The 13,375-nt window shown below is 48.2% G+C and overlaps 1 protein-coding gene across 14 annotated transcripts in view; it reads right to left on the reverse strand.

The window, feature by feature from the left end:
* Nucleotides 1-13,375, reverse strand: part of Prkag2 (protein kinase AMP-activated non-catalytic subunit gamma 2) — a 338,192-nt gene that overhangs the window by 21,207 nt on the left and 303,610 nt on the right. For 12 of the 14 annotated variants that reach the window (XM_051152191.1, XM_051152187.1, XM_051152183.1 and 9 more), the window contains one exon: nucleotides 7,727-7,833. In XM_051152191.1, coding sequence (XP_051008148.1) covers nucleotides 7,727-7,833 — 107 coding nt within the window. The remainder of the gene's footprint in view (nucleotides 1-7,726; nucleotides 7,834-13,375) is intronic. The other 2 variants (XM_051152184.1, XM_051152186.1) reach the window with 1 other exon arrangement.

The following is a 13,375-nucleotide window of genomic DNA, read 5'->3' on the forward strand; positions in this document are numbered from 1 at the left end:
GGTTTTAGGATTCCAGGAAGTTCACTGCTCCTGGCTCCTCCCTTTGTCTTCTGTCTCTGCCTCCAACCACCATGGGGTGAACAGGCCTCCCCTGCCACCTGTTGACCATGCAGCCACAGTCCCAACCAAAACAGGAACAGGGACCGTGCATGGCAACCTGGGGAACTGGCAACATCAAGCGCTTTCCTTTGACGCTGTTTATCTGGAGCGTTCTGCTTCCATTTAACAAACATATGCTTTTAAGTCTTATCTAACAAGAGTGCTATTTTAGTTTTTTACTACATTTATTTACTCTGTGTGTTTGTGTGTGTGTATGTGTGAGTGCGTGTGTACATAGGGATGGCCTATGGCATCATGGGCCGGACACACACACACACACACACAAAGGCCAGAGGACCCTCACACACATGAGGGTCAGAGAACAACTGTGGCAGTCAGGTCTCTCTTACAATGTGGATCCTGAGAACTGAACACTGCTTACTGGGTTTTGTGGCAAGCCTCACCCAGGGAGCACCTTGCTGGCCCACAAGCACTATTTTAAATAATATGCTTTGTGCTGGATAGTTTTGTGTCAACTTGACACATGCTAAAATCTCCTGAGTGGGGGAACCTTGCTTAAGACAATGCTTCCATAGGATCAGGCAACAGGCAAGCTGGTGGGGCATTTTCTAGATCAGTGATTGATGGGAAGGGGCAGCCCATGGTGGGTGGGGCCAGCCTGGGATGGTGGTCCTGGGTGTGACAAGAAAGCAGGCAAAGGAAGCCATGAGGAGCAAGCTAGCAAGCAGCGCCCTTCATGGCCTCTGCATCAGCTCCTGCCCTGTGACTTCCTGTCCTTACTGCTTTCAATGATGTACTGCTATAGGGAACTGTAAGCAAAATGAACCCCTCCCTCCCAAGTTGCTTCAGGTCATGGTGTTTTGTTGAAGCAATAGTGTCTAAGCACAGCTTGTATTAAGAACCACAAAACCAGCCGGGCGTGGTGGCGCATGTCTTTAATCCCAGCACTCGGGAGGCAGAGGCAGGCGGATCGCTGTGAGTTCGAGGCCAGCGTGGTCTACAAAGTGAGTCCAGGATGGCCAAGGCTACACAGAGAAACCCTGTCTCGAAAAAACCAAAAAAAACCCCCAAAAACCAAACCAAACCAAACCAAAACAAAACACACAAAACAAAACAAAACAAACAAACAAACAAAAAAGCCCAAAAAACCCCCCACAAAACCCTGCTGGGTGGCGGTGGTAGCACATGCCTTTAATCCCAGCACTCAGGAGGCAGAGGCAGGAGGATCTCTGTGAATTCAAGGCCAGCCTGGTCTACAGAGTGAGTTCCAAGATAGCCCATGGCCACAAAGAGAAATCTTGTCTTGAAACACACACACACACACACACACACACACACACACACACACGGAATCACCATTCCTACTATTTGTCCTACAAGGTTGTTCCTGCTGGTTTATTTTCCGGAGTATGATTCCTTGAATCAAAGATGTTCAATGTGGCACTATTTCCGACATTAAAAACTGGAAAAACAGCCACCCAGCGGAAGAAAGCTATGGAAGTGGGAGCTTACTTTTTTAAAAAAAGATTTCACTTTTCTTTTATGCATGGTTTGCATGTATGTATGTATGTATGTGCACTGCATGTGTACAGTGCTTAGGAAGGTAAGAAAGGATGTTGGCTCTCCTGGAACTGGAATTGCAGGTGGTTGTGAGCTGCCATGTGGGTTCTGGGAACAGAACCTGAGTCCTGTGCAAGAGCAGCCAGCTGATTAGCCACCAAGCTGAGCCATCTCCCCAGCTCTGAGGGTTAGTATGTACATATTCTGACTACTCAAAAGCAGGAGGAAACTCTTGCTTTCTCATGATGATGATTTCTCTGACCAAACTGCCTAAACCCCTGCTCCTAAGTGCTTCAGTTACAAGTGTCCCCAGGCCTTGAAATCACACACAAAGAGGGGACTGAAAAGCACCAATTCATGTTTGTTTTAAAGAAGGGTATAGTCCAGGCTTGCCTCAAACTTTTGATCCTCCTACCTCAACCTGGCAGGTGCTGTGATCACAGGCATGGCCAAGCCACACTTGGCTCAAGCACTGGTTTGTGAGTGTGTGTGCACGTGCGCGCGCACACATGCATGAGTCTCAGTGTGCCATTAATGCACAAGGGTCTCCACTGATGCTCCTTTCCTGTTCCTCAGTATCAGATCTGTTCTCCACGGCGCCTCTGACGTCACAGCCAGCCTGTTAATCTCCAACATCTCTTATTGTATCAGGATGTGATTCGTCTGGGGGGGGGCAACATTGCATAATCTCTAAATGATCTTTCTCTCATCATTATTTATTTCACCCGTTCTGGCTCACGACCATTTTCCTGGACAATGAAAGCAGCACAGTAGAAGGGCCCCACTTTCTGCAGCCGCACCAGGGCACCAAGGGGCAAGGGGACCAGCTGGTCCCTTTCTTCTTGCCTTGAGACTAACTGAGCACAATTTTCCTTGTGCATCTTAATTTTCATCCCAAATTAAAATTATAATGTGCATCCTGCTTCTCAGAATAGCCTTCTATTTTAGTTTTGATGACATGTACATATACATGTGTGTGTATATTCATTTTAACCTCCTCCCCACCTTTTTTGAGATGGTCTTGCTATAGAGCCCTGGCTGGCCAAGAACTCACTCTGTAGACTAGGCCTGACTTGCAGCAGTTCTCCTGCCTCTGTTTACTACATGGTGGGGTACAATTTTGATCAGCACATTCTGGAATGTTGGCCTTGCCCTCAGCGCTTGGAACCCCAAGCTTTCTTGGGAGAACATGACACAGGCTACTCACTCTTCTTAGGACAACCCTAGTCAGCCTTGCCCCTTTCTTGTTGGGGACAGGTTTAACCATGCCCTACAGCATGGTTACACACAGAATGAACTGTCACATACCTCTCTCCTCCCTCCTGTTCTCTCCCCCCTCTGTTTTTTGAGACAGGGTTTCTCTGTGTAGTCTTGGCTGTACCGGACTCACTTTGTAGATCAGGCTGGCCTCAAAATCACAGAGATCCCCCTGCCTCTGCCTCCTGAGTGCTGGGATTAAAGGCGTGAGCTATACCAGTGTCCAGCACACCTCGCTCTCTTACACTTCCAGAAGCCTGGAACGGATTATATGGGAACAGGCCAGAATGGAATTTAACACTCAGCCAGTGAACGGATGACTTGCTACAGGTGAGCTTACCAGAAATTGCTCAATTACTGTTTAGCTGCTCAAGAGCTGCCTAAGTTCAGGGCATGCTAAGGCTGTGATAAACGAGGCTGTGACACTCTCAGTCCCATAGGACCATGAAGACAGGAATGCCAGCCCCAGGACACAGCCTCTTTGAGCTGCAGAAGAGTCCCTGTGCCTTAACTGTGAGCAGTGCTGTGCTGTGGCACTGTGCTCTACGAGCCAAGCACACAGCAGCAGACAGAGCCTGGGATAGCCTTTCTGGTTTCATGGGAACAGCATTCCTGGGCAAAAGATGCCAAGCCAAGGCAGGTGCAGGTGCATGCCAAGGGCATGCAAGAAGCAGTGGGAATTAGAATGGTCCACCTCCATGGGATCTGACGGTGGCTAACTGGGTAGTGTCCCAGGGATGAAACAGATCCAACCTTCTCCTTTTATTTAGCCAACAAGGACTCTAGTGGCTGAAAGCCTAACTTGAGTCATCAAATATGAGGGTCCTGTCTTCTAGCGGCTTCCAGCTCACTTGGAGCACTGGGTTGTGGCCATGCCACTTTCACATACAGGGTTCCATGCCAGGTGCCCTCTCCAAGGGACTTGCAAAGAGGGACATGAGGAACTGGGCACGGGTTCTGACCACAGGAAGCCATCCCAGGCCTCTAGTCAGCATGGGGGTTCTGGTCACAGGTTGACAGGTAGCATGTCAGCCTGAGCTGGGGTCACCAAAAGCAGAGTGGGGCTGTGGGCTCAGGCTGTGGCTGCCTCCTCTGGTCCTGAGTGTGTGGTCCTAACACCTTGGAGGAGCTCTCTGGGGGCTTGCTGATTCAGGGTATGAGAGGCTACAGGGGAGAAGCTGAACAGAGAGTGCCTAGAAATTCTGGCTACCGACTTAGCAAATATCATGTAGGGACGTGCAGAGTTTGATGGCACTACCTGCCACCACACTGGGTCTTCTGGCGGCGGCAGGTACACATTTTTATGTACGCTACTATGACACTTGTATTCAGGGCCTTTAGAAGCAATATTCACCAGGATTTTAGCCTGTATAGCAAGCCCAGCTGCTCTTCTGCTGGGCTGACAACATGGCAAGGTCAATGCTTAGACAGCCCACAAACGCCTCCATCAATAAAGAATCCACAGTAGAAAACCATCCCGACACAACCATGCCTCCCCCTAAGACACTTCCTTCCATTTGGAAAGCCATTCCTGGCTCATTGCTGGGCCCAGCAGACTCAACAACTGACCTTAGCATTCCCTGGCCCAGCTAGCTGTAGTGTGTGTGCATGGCAGTGCTTGCTCTCCCTGAGGTGGCTGCAGTGTCTTCCTCGGGCAGGTGGAACAGCTGGCCTATGGATATGATTCACAATGGCCACGGACAGGCCATTCTAGAGTGTGGTGGTAGCAATAATCCCTTAGCGGGCACTGTTTCATACTATGTATTTGATGCCTGCTTCCTTAGGCCTAAGAGAGAGCAAGGGGAGTTAATGACAGAATTAAACTTAGGTTTTGTGGGTGGGTGAGTTGATCTCTCAATATCCAAACTGAAGCCTTTAGTCCCAGCACTCGGGAGGCAGAGGCAGGTGGATCTCTGTGAGTTCGAGGCCAGCCTGGTCTACAAAGGGAGTCCAGGACAGCCAAGGCCACAGAGAGAGAGAAAAAAAAAATCCACGCTGAAAAGGTTCTTCCTCTTTGTCTACAGGTGACACGGTGTCCACTCTGCCCTGGCTTGTCAGCGCTACTCTCTGGCTTTGGAGCATCTCCCTTCTAGTCTCCATAGGTCTTTGAGTGCTGTGGTCTTTACACATGCTGTTTTAGAGGGGATGCCCTTTAAAAAAACACAACAAAACAAAAATTTTAACAAACCTCTTCCTTTCTCCTTCCCTTTTTCTCTCAAGTAGCCCAGGCTGGCCTCTAACTTACCACGTAGCTGAGGATGACCGTGAGCTTTTAGCCATCCTTCCTCTATTCCCACGTGCTGGCATGACAGGTGTGCACCACTACATTTTTCTCTCTTTTATTCTCCTCTTCCTCCTTTTTTCCCCCAGACAGGGTTTCTCTGTGTAGCCTTGGCTGTTCTGCAACTGATTCTACAGACCAGGCTGGCCCTGAATTCACAGAGATCTGTCTGCCTCTCCATCCCGAGTGCTGGGATTAAAGTTGTAAGCCACCATGCCTAGCTTCTTTCCTTCTTAATGGACACATTATGTATTTTTCAGAAGTCATTCACTCAACAGACCTCTGTGTAGTGAGAATTTTTGGTTTCTTTAAAAATACAGAAATGTTATGGGAATATGTTTTTGTTTTAATCCCAGGGTGAGACTGTTCTCAGTAGCTGACTATGATTTGCCTTGTGTTCTGGCAAGGGTGTGATTTTGCCAGCTGCAGACAGTTTCTGCAAGTGTATGATAATTGGAATTCTGGGGACTCTTGAGAGGGTATATAAACGCTAGAGCCCTGAGAGAGGCAGCCGTGGGCGCTGCTCTCGCTGCTGTTGCTGCTGCTGTTGAAGTCAAGTGGCCATGCACAAAGAGACAAGTAGAAGAACTGAATATCCTGACAGCAAAGATCACACTTGCCCCATGGCACTCAATGCCCCTAATCAGCAGGAAGCAGTCTAAGGATACCAATGCCCATTTCCCTTCTAAGCTTCTTCCCCTCCTATCTAGTGTGTGGGGGGGGGGGGGGGTGTCAGAAGAGTGAAATAAGGGTGATAGAGAAAGGAACCCACAAAGTAGCCAAAATGCCACTCCACCTCTGGGTTAGGCACTCAGGCTGTTCTGCCACTTTGGTCCCTGCTCATTCCCTTAGCTCTTAGGGGTGTGTCAAGGACCACTGCTGTCGCTGGTTTTCGTCAAGAACTTCAAGTACATCTTTCCCTTTGCTCCAATCAATACCAGCATGCTCTGTCTCCTTGTTCATAAATTCCAGCTCTCTCCAAGCTCAGAGACTCACAGGATAAATAACTTCTCTACAGGATGTGCTTTGGTTAACTGCAAAAGCGATACAGCAGTATTGACCCTGGGCATCCAGAAAGCATTGCATTTTTCACATATTACTCATCCTGGCTAAATTCTTAATTCCAAAGCGAGTCAACCCCAGGGTACAATAAAATCTAGATAAACCGCTGGTTGGTACTTGGGGCTATTTACATAAATATGAAGGGTCAAGAGCTGCTGCCTCTGAAAGGAAGAGTGGGGAGGCAGGGTGGGGGTGCAGTGGGTTGGGCCAGTAGTTTATTTTGAGGACTTGGGATAGTTATTTAACTACTGAAATTTGTAGCAATAGCTGTTGAGACATTTCTTAGAATGACTTCCTAAGACCTACCTTCCTTACTGTAGTCATGTGTTCACTTTCTGTCCTATGTCAAAGGATCAGAGAGTCTTAAAGGGACCCCCGGGGGTTATCTGATTCAGTGAAAATCTGCCAGCCCACAAGTCTTAAAACCCATTTACAAAACCAACTGTATTTCCATTAAAAAAAAAAATAAAACAACAACAACAACAACAACAACAAAAAACCCGTTGAAATGCAATTAAGCAAAACCAAAACCCACTGCTGTCTTTCTGTTGGTCCCATATGGCAGGGACAGAGGGCAGGAATAATGGCTCCAAGGACCTGGTGTGTCCTCTAACATGTGGGAACAAAGGCAGTGCGAGGAGATGCCAAGCAGCCAGGTGAAGGTGGGGGCGCCTGGAATGCTGCTCCCAGGTCAGCTCTGGATGCAGAACACATGAGGCTGGGGTAAACTTTTCTGGGCGCCAGGGTTCCATTTGGGGTTCAGGCTGAGGCTGCCCCCCGCAGGCTGTTGTTGAAATCACACCATGCTGCCTTCTGGGGGCCTGCCTTCTTCTATACCTTTGGGGTTTTCTCTGGGGAGCACACCCTTCATAAACCACTTGCCCACAAGTTCTTGGCTTAGTAGCTCCTTCTTAGAACAGAAATGAAGGCAGTCTTACCTGCTGACATGGTATGTGCATATATATATATATATCTTATTTGCTGGATATAACTTGATTATTACACAGAACATGTAACTTAGGACTTTCACATAAGCCATAGTGATAAAAATGAGCTCAAATAAACATGATTTTATTAGTAAAGTTATCAAGTTCAAATTTCCTGCTGGAACAGACCAATAAAGCTCTGTTTTCAAGAAATTATCCACCTCATAATCTTTTCTAATATTAGTCATATATTTACTGAGTAAGCAAGAAAGATGATCAGGCCCCAGTGAGGGAGGCAAGACAGTTTGGCAAACTTGCCATGGCTCCAACCCATGGCAGACAGGCCTGGGTTCAAATTCCACACCTTAACACACTAGCTGGAGGATGAGTAGGTGAATTAAGTTGTGACTTTTGTTAAGTTAGAATTTAGTTCCTGTGCCAGGAGAATTCGCTCAGCAATGGCGAGTTCCTATAAGGTTACCAGGAGGAGCTCAGAAAAGGCTAGCTGCCATTGCTGGACTGGATTAGCATGCCAATGGCCACGCCAATGCACTAGCTATCAGAAGCCAGGCATACTCACTTGCAATGTAGTGTCGAAGACAACAAGCTTTGAACTGGTTGGAACGATGTCATAACACTTGTGTGACCTCATGAATCGCATGTAAACGCCACTTTCTGAGTCTTCTGCTATAAAAAAAAGCAATGAGTCAGTTATAATAAGCAGCTCCCATAGGATGGGGTGGGGTGAGGGGAGAAAGGCCCACAAGTTGGAAAGGACCGCCCCCCTCCGCAAAGTATTTGCATATGCTATGCATGGCTACCAACTGCCTACAGGCAGGCAGGAATTCCTCCTGGCATCTTCCTCTGCAAGTGCTGGGCCTATTTTCTCAGCAGCTCTCACGGTCTGTCTTGTTAACACGGACTGTACATTCTAAAGTCCATTTTTTTTCCTGGGAAATTTCGTTGAATGATCAGACTCTTACTCAGGTAATTAATTAACTCAGCTTACAAAAACCTACTGCATATGGCTTAGTGTAGGTTCTTCCCAAAGCTGACTCTTAGGACCAAAAGTAACTGAGACAAGGGGGGAAAACAAGAAGACCCTCAAAATAAGGCTGCCCCCATGAGCAGCTTACAGTGTGACATAAGTGGAGGCAAAGGCGTGAGGGAGATCCTGGGTACAGCTGTCTTGCAACAGGAGACAGTGCCCACGCCCCAGGGGTCAGGGGTCATTCCTGGGGCATCACCTGTAGTTTTTCTGCCCTGAAGCATAACTAGGAAACGTCTATTGGCGATGAGGCGAAACAGGAGAACAGGGGTTAGCCAAAAAGGATGTGCAAATCTCAGCCACTGCCACCTGTCCCCAGAGTCTCTAGGGTATCCGGAGCTGAGGCTGTGACTCTCCACAGGGAGCAATACAGGAACTGCCACTGCTGTCCTCACACTGTCAAGCACACTGCCAAGGACAAGGTGTGGACTTAGGAGGGCTTGGAACTGGTGACAGCTGAGTGCTCGGAAAACAGGTGAAACTGAAGTCAGAGTGTTGCTTTCTTTTCTTGAAATATTTATCTACCAGAAAAATGGAGTCCCGTCCCCGGAAGAACAGCAAGCCTGGAAGTGCTAGGAGAGAAGCCAGGCAGGCGCCGAGCCACCTCCACCACTATGGCTAGTGCTGGGTTTCCCCATAACCTGGTGTGGGCAACATCACTTCTGTCTACTACACTCGCCCAGCACGCAAGCCACCAGCTGCCTGCTAAGGAGCTATGCTTCCCGCATGCAGATATGTGAAATGAGGACAGACACTAGCGACGGTAAGATATAACTGCAGAGGACACACTTTATGAGACACTGTGTTCAGGATAAAAATCAAGCCTCTGGGCGAGTGTGGATCAGCAGCAGAGTGTTTGCTTCTCGGGCACACAGCCTGCATGTGAGCCCGGTGTCCACACTAAAGCCGAGCAGACAGAACAGGCTTTTCATAAGAACCCCACATATTGTAGCTGTCGATAGCTCCCTCAATATCCAAAATAAAAATCTGAACAACAACAACAACAACAACAAAAACAAAAACCCTACGCAGCACGACTGTTCACACTTAATTTCTTTCTTCTTTCTTTTTCTTAGTTTTTCCAGACAGGGTTTCTCTGTGTTATCTTGGCTGTCCTGGACTTGAGGCTGACTGACCTCCAACTCACAGCAATCCACATGCCTCTGCCTCCAGAGGACTGGGACTAAAGGCGTGCGCCACCTTGCCTGGCCACACTTAATTTCTTATAAAATCTATGAATTTTGTGTCAGACACATTTTGAGAAACATGCGTGTGTATGTATGTGTGTCTACGCTGAGTGCACGCCACATGTGTGCAGGGGCCTACAGGATCCAGAAGAGGGTGTCGGCTCTGGAGCAGGACACAAGCGGTTGTGAGCTGTCCATGCAGGGGCTAGCACCTGGACTCGGCTCCTCTGGAGGAGCAGTAAGCACTCGTGACTGCGGAGAACTCTCTCCAGCCAGCCCTTGCTTCGTTTTTATTCTACTGGCTCTTACACACAGAGTAGGTCTATAGTGAGGGTTAATCCTCTAGAAATGTCCACACAGACACACTCAGGTGTGCTACATGAATTCAGGTGTTTCGTGGCTAGTGGGCCCATGAGGTGGCTCACCAGTCAGGGCGTCTGCACCGACGCCGGATGACTTGAGTCTGATGCCTGGGGTCCACGTGGCTGTCCTCTGACCACCGCACATGCACATCACGTGATCCCCATTCCACCTCAAGCACACACAGCAAATAAAAACTGAACCAAGATGAATTACCATGAATCTGAAACCTTTTGTCAACTCCACACTAAGCATCTCTCCTAAAAGCGAAACACTCCACCATCGCCTCTAAAGGGCTCACACTGACTGCTTAGAAATCCAAGCCCAGGGCTCCTCCCAGACTCAAAGCAAACTCAACTATGGTGTCTGCGAAGTTAAAGGCAAGCTGGGCATGGTGACACACATCTACAGTCCTAGCACACAAGAGGCAGAGGAGGGCGGCGCTCCATGAGTTCGAAGCCAGGCAGAGCTGCAAAGTAGCTGTATATTCCCTGACTCCACCATTATGAGAATGTCTCTTCTGCTCAGACTGAAAGTCACCTGAATCTCTCTGTTCTGGTTTTTGCTCACACTCTGATTATAAATTTGGTCAAAAGCAGCAAGCAATACCCATGCTGCTATGAACAACACTGCGCTGCCCTGAAGTATCCTCTATATCAGGCCTCCACAGTCTGTAGGGCAAAGAAAGATAAAGACAGATTCTCTGCCAGAATGTAACATGAATGGTCTCAAATCCAATTCCTACTGGCATTCTGGTCTTCTGAGCTCCAGAGTTTCATAGCTTGCATTGTCAACATTTGCATATTCTCTCCATCTCTGTCCCAAAGGCTTATAACCACAGTGTCAGGAACAGTTGACAATAGCCCAGCTTCTCTGACACTAATCTTCAATGTCAGTTACGTTTAAAAAAAAATATATATATATATATATATATATACACAGTGTGTGTGTGTGTGAGAGAGAAAGAGAGAGAGAGATGAGAGAGAGAGAGAGAGAGAGAGAGATTTTTTTTTTCTGTGTGGTAGCCCTAGGCTAGCTTGAACTCACTTTGTAGACCAAGCTAGCCTCAAGTTCAGAGATCCGCCTACCTCTGCCTCCCAAGTGCTGACATTAAAGTCATGTGCCACCACGACTGCCTAAAATTTTATTTGTGGGGGGGAGTAGAAGGGGGGGAGGGAGGGGGAGGGAGAGAGAGGGAGAGAGAGGGAGAGGGAGAGAGAAGAGTGCAGTCCCTGTGGAGGGCAGAAGAGGGTGCTGAATCCACTGCAGCTGGAGTTCCAGGCGGTTCTGTGTGGCCTTGTGTGGGTGCAGGGAACTGAACCAGGGTCCTCTGGAAGAGCAGCCGTAGCTCCTAACTTCTGAGGTACATCTCCATGACAGAACACGGAACAGAAGTAACTGAGAGAACCAAGGATGTACTGTGGCTGGGTTTGGGAGGTTATAGCCCACGGAAGGCTGCTCATATGTTCTGAGAGGCAGTGTACCCACGTGAAGCAGAGCACTTTAGCTCCCGGCAGCCAGAGAGCAGGCCTGTGCTGTGCTGTGGGCTTTTTTTGTTTCATTCCCTCTGGGCTCCCGCTTATGTAAGGGTACCAAGCCACCATATCCAGGGTGAAACTTTTCTCCTCAGTTGATTCTCTCTGGAAATGACCTCAGACAAACCTGGAGGAGTGATTTACAAGCTCTTCGGTGACTCCCAATGGACAGGAGTAGACAGTTGAGATTAATCACCCAACTGTTCCAGCAGCTTGTCACAAACAATAAACCAATCCCAACACAGGATTATCAACTTTCACTGATTAGGTGTTCTCATTAGCTTTAACTGTCTACCTGACATACCCTAGAGTCACCCGACAGGAAAGCCTCAACTGAGGAACTGCCTATGGCTAGTCTGATGCAGGAGGACACCCCCGACCCTGTCCCCTGTGGGCAGCATCATCCCTTTGGCTATATAAAGAATCGAGCTAGGCACCGGCCTGTGAGTACGCCAGTAAGCAGTGACCCTCCATGGCTCCCGGTTAAGTTTCTCCCCTGACTTTCCTCAAGTTTGAGGCAAATAAACCCTTTCTTCTCCATGTTGATTTGGTCATGGTGTTTGTCACAGAAACAGAAAGGAAAGACGATCATTAGGATTTCTTTATTCTTTCCTCTCATGCCCCTTTTTCTTGCTTAGGACCCCAGTCCTAACAGTCCATAATCACCATGCCTGCTTGTTTTCCTAAGTGACACCAGTCCCTTAGACTTCCCTTCAGTTTTATGACCTTGACAGCTCTAAGGAGGGCAGGCAGACAATCTGCTGCCGTTTTTTTTTTTTTTTTTTTTTTTTTTTAATGACCTTCTTGGTGTTTTTCCTCATCTCACATCAAGGACACAATACCCAGTGTGGCTATCTCATCAACTTAGTCACCGGCTGAGGACACCTTCCTTGGGGTCCTTATCCCCTTTTCTGTGTTGTGGTCTCCTGTAAGAAGCCCATACTCAGGAGGCAAGGACTTGGGCTCCATCTTCCTCGGGGCAGAGCATCTATGTAATGTGACATACTTCTCTCTGGGACAGTTGTTCACGTGTGGTCATGTGCGAATGTACCAACGTCAACCTGACTCACAGATGTCTGTTTCCTCCCGGGTTGTAACACACAGTCATGTGTAGTGTTGCTCAGAGGCTGGGTCTAGCCATGCAGGCACCCACTCTCTGATCATAAACCTGTGTGTGCCATGGAGCTCCTGTCTGGTCTCACGAAGCCCTGAGTCTTCTCTGGCTCTGCCTGCCTGCCTCCCAGGACGGCCCTCCCACTATAGCCTCTAGTCACCGTGACTGGGGAATGAGGCCTTGTTAGAACCCTGGGCTTCCTGGACCAAAGGCAGGTGTGGGGAGCCAGACTCCTCCTGAAAAGTCATCTTATGCACAGGAAGCCGTGCTCCCCACTGTTAACAACATCTTGTCTTAGTACAGTGTAGTGCTTATAAGACGAACCCACAAAATGAGCACAGACCAGTTTTAACCAGAGTCCACACTGCTCAGATTTCCTTAATTTCCCTCATGTCCTGTTTCTGTCATAGGGTATTACCCAGGATTCCACACTGCACTCAGCTATGTCTCCCTCTCCAGGTGTCTCAGGCTGTGGCAGCTTGTGAGGGCCTTTGGAGGATGCCTCACAACCAGGATGAGGCTGCTTTTCTCATGACTAGGCTAATTTTGAGGAAGACCTATAATGTTTTCGGTTTGTTTGGTTGGTTTTGTTTCTGAGAGAGTGTTTCTCTGTGTAGTCCTGCTGTTCTAGACTTGCTTTATAGAATAGGCTGGCTTTGAACTACTCACAGAGATCCGCCTGCCTTTACCTGACCTACAATGTTTTTAAAAAAGAAAGAAATATTGACTAAAATAAGCAAAATGAGGCCAGGCATGGTGGCACACGCCTTTAATCCCAGCACTAGGGAGGCAGAGGCAGGGAGATCTCTGTGAGTTCAAGGCCAACCTGGTCTACAGAGCGAGTCTGGGATAGCCAAGGCTACACAGAGAATCCCTGTCTCGAAAAACAAAAAACAAAAACAAACAAACAAACAACAACAACAAAGCAAAATGGTAAGCAGGTAAGACAATGAGAAATGTCCATTGTTGTGGCTGGAGGACCAAC

Source organism: Acomys russatus, chromosome 10, assembly GCF_903995435.1.
Source record: "Acomys russatus chromosome 10, mAcoRus1.1, whole genome shotgun sequence".
NCBI classification, from domain to species: domain Eukaryota; kingdom Metazoa; phylum Chordata; class Mammalia; order Rodentia; family Muridae; genus Acomys; species Acomys russatus.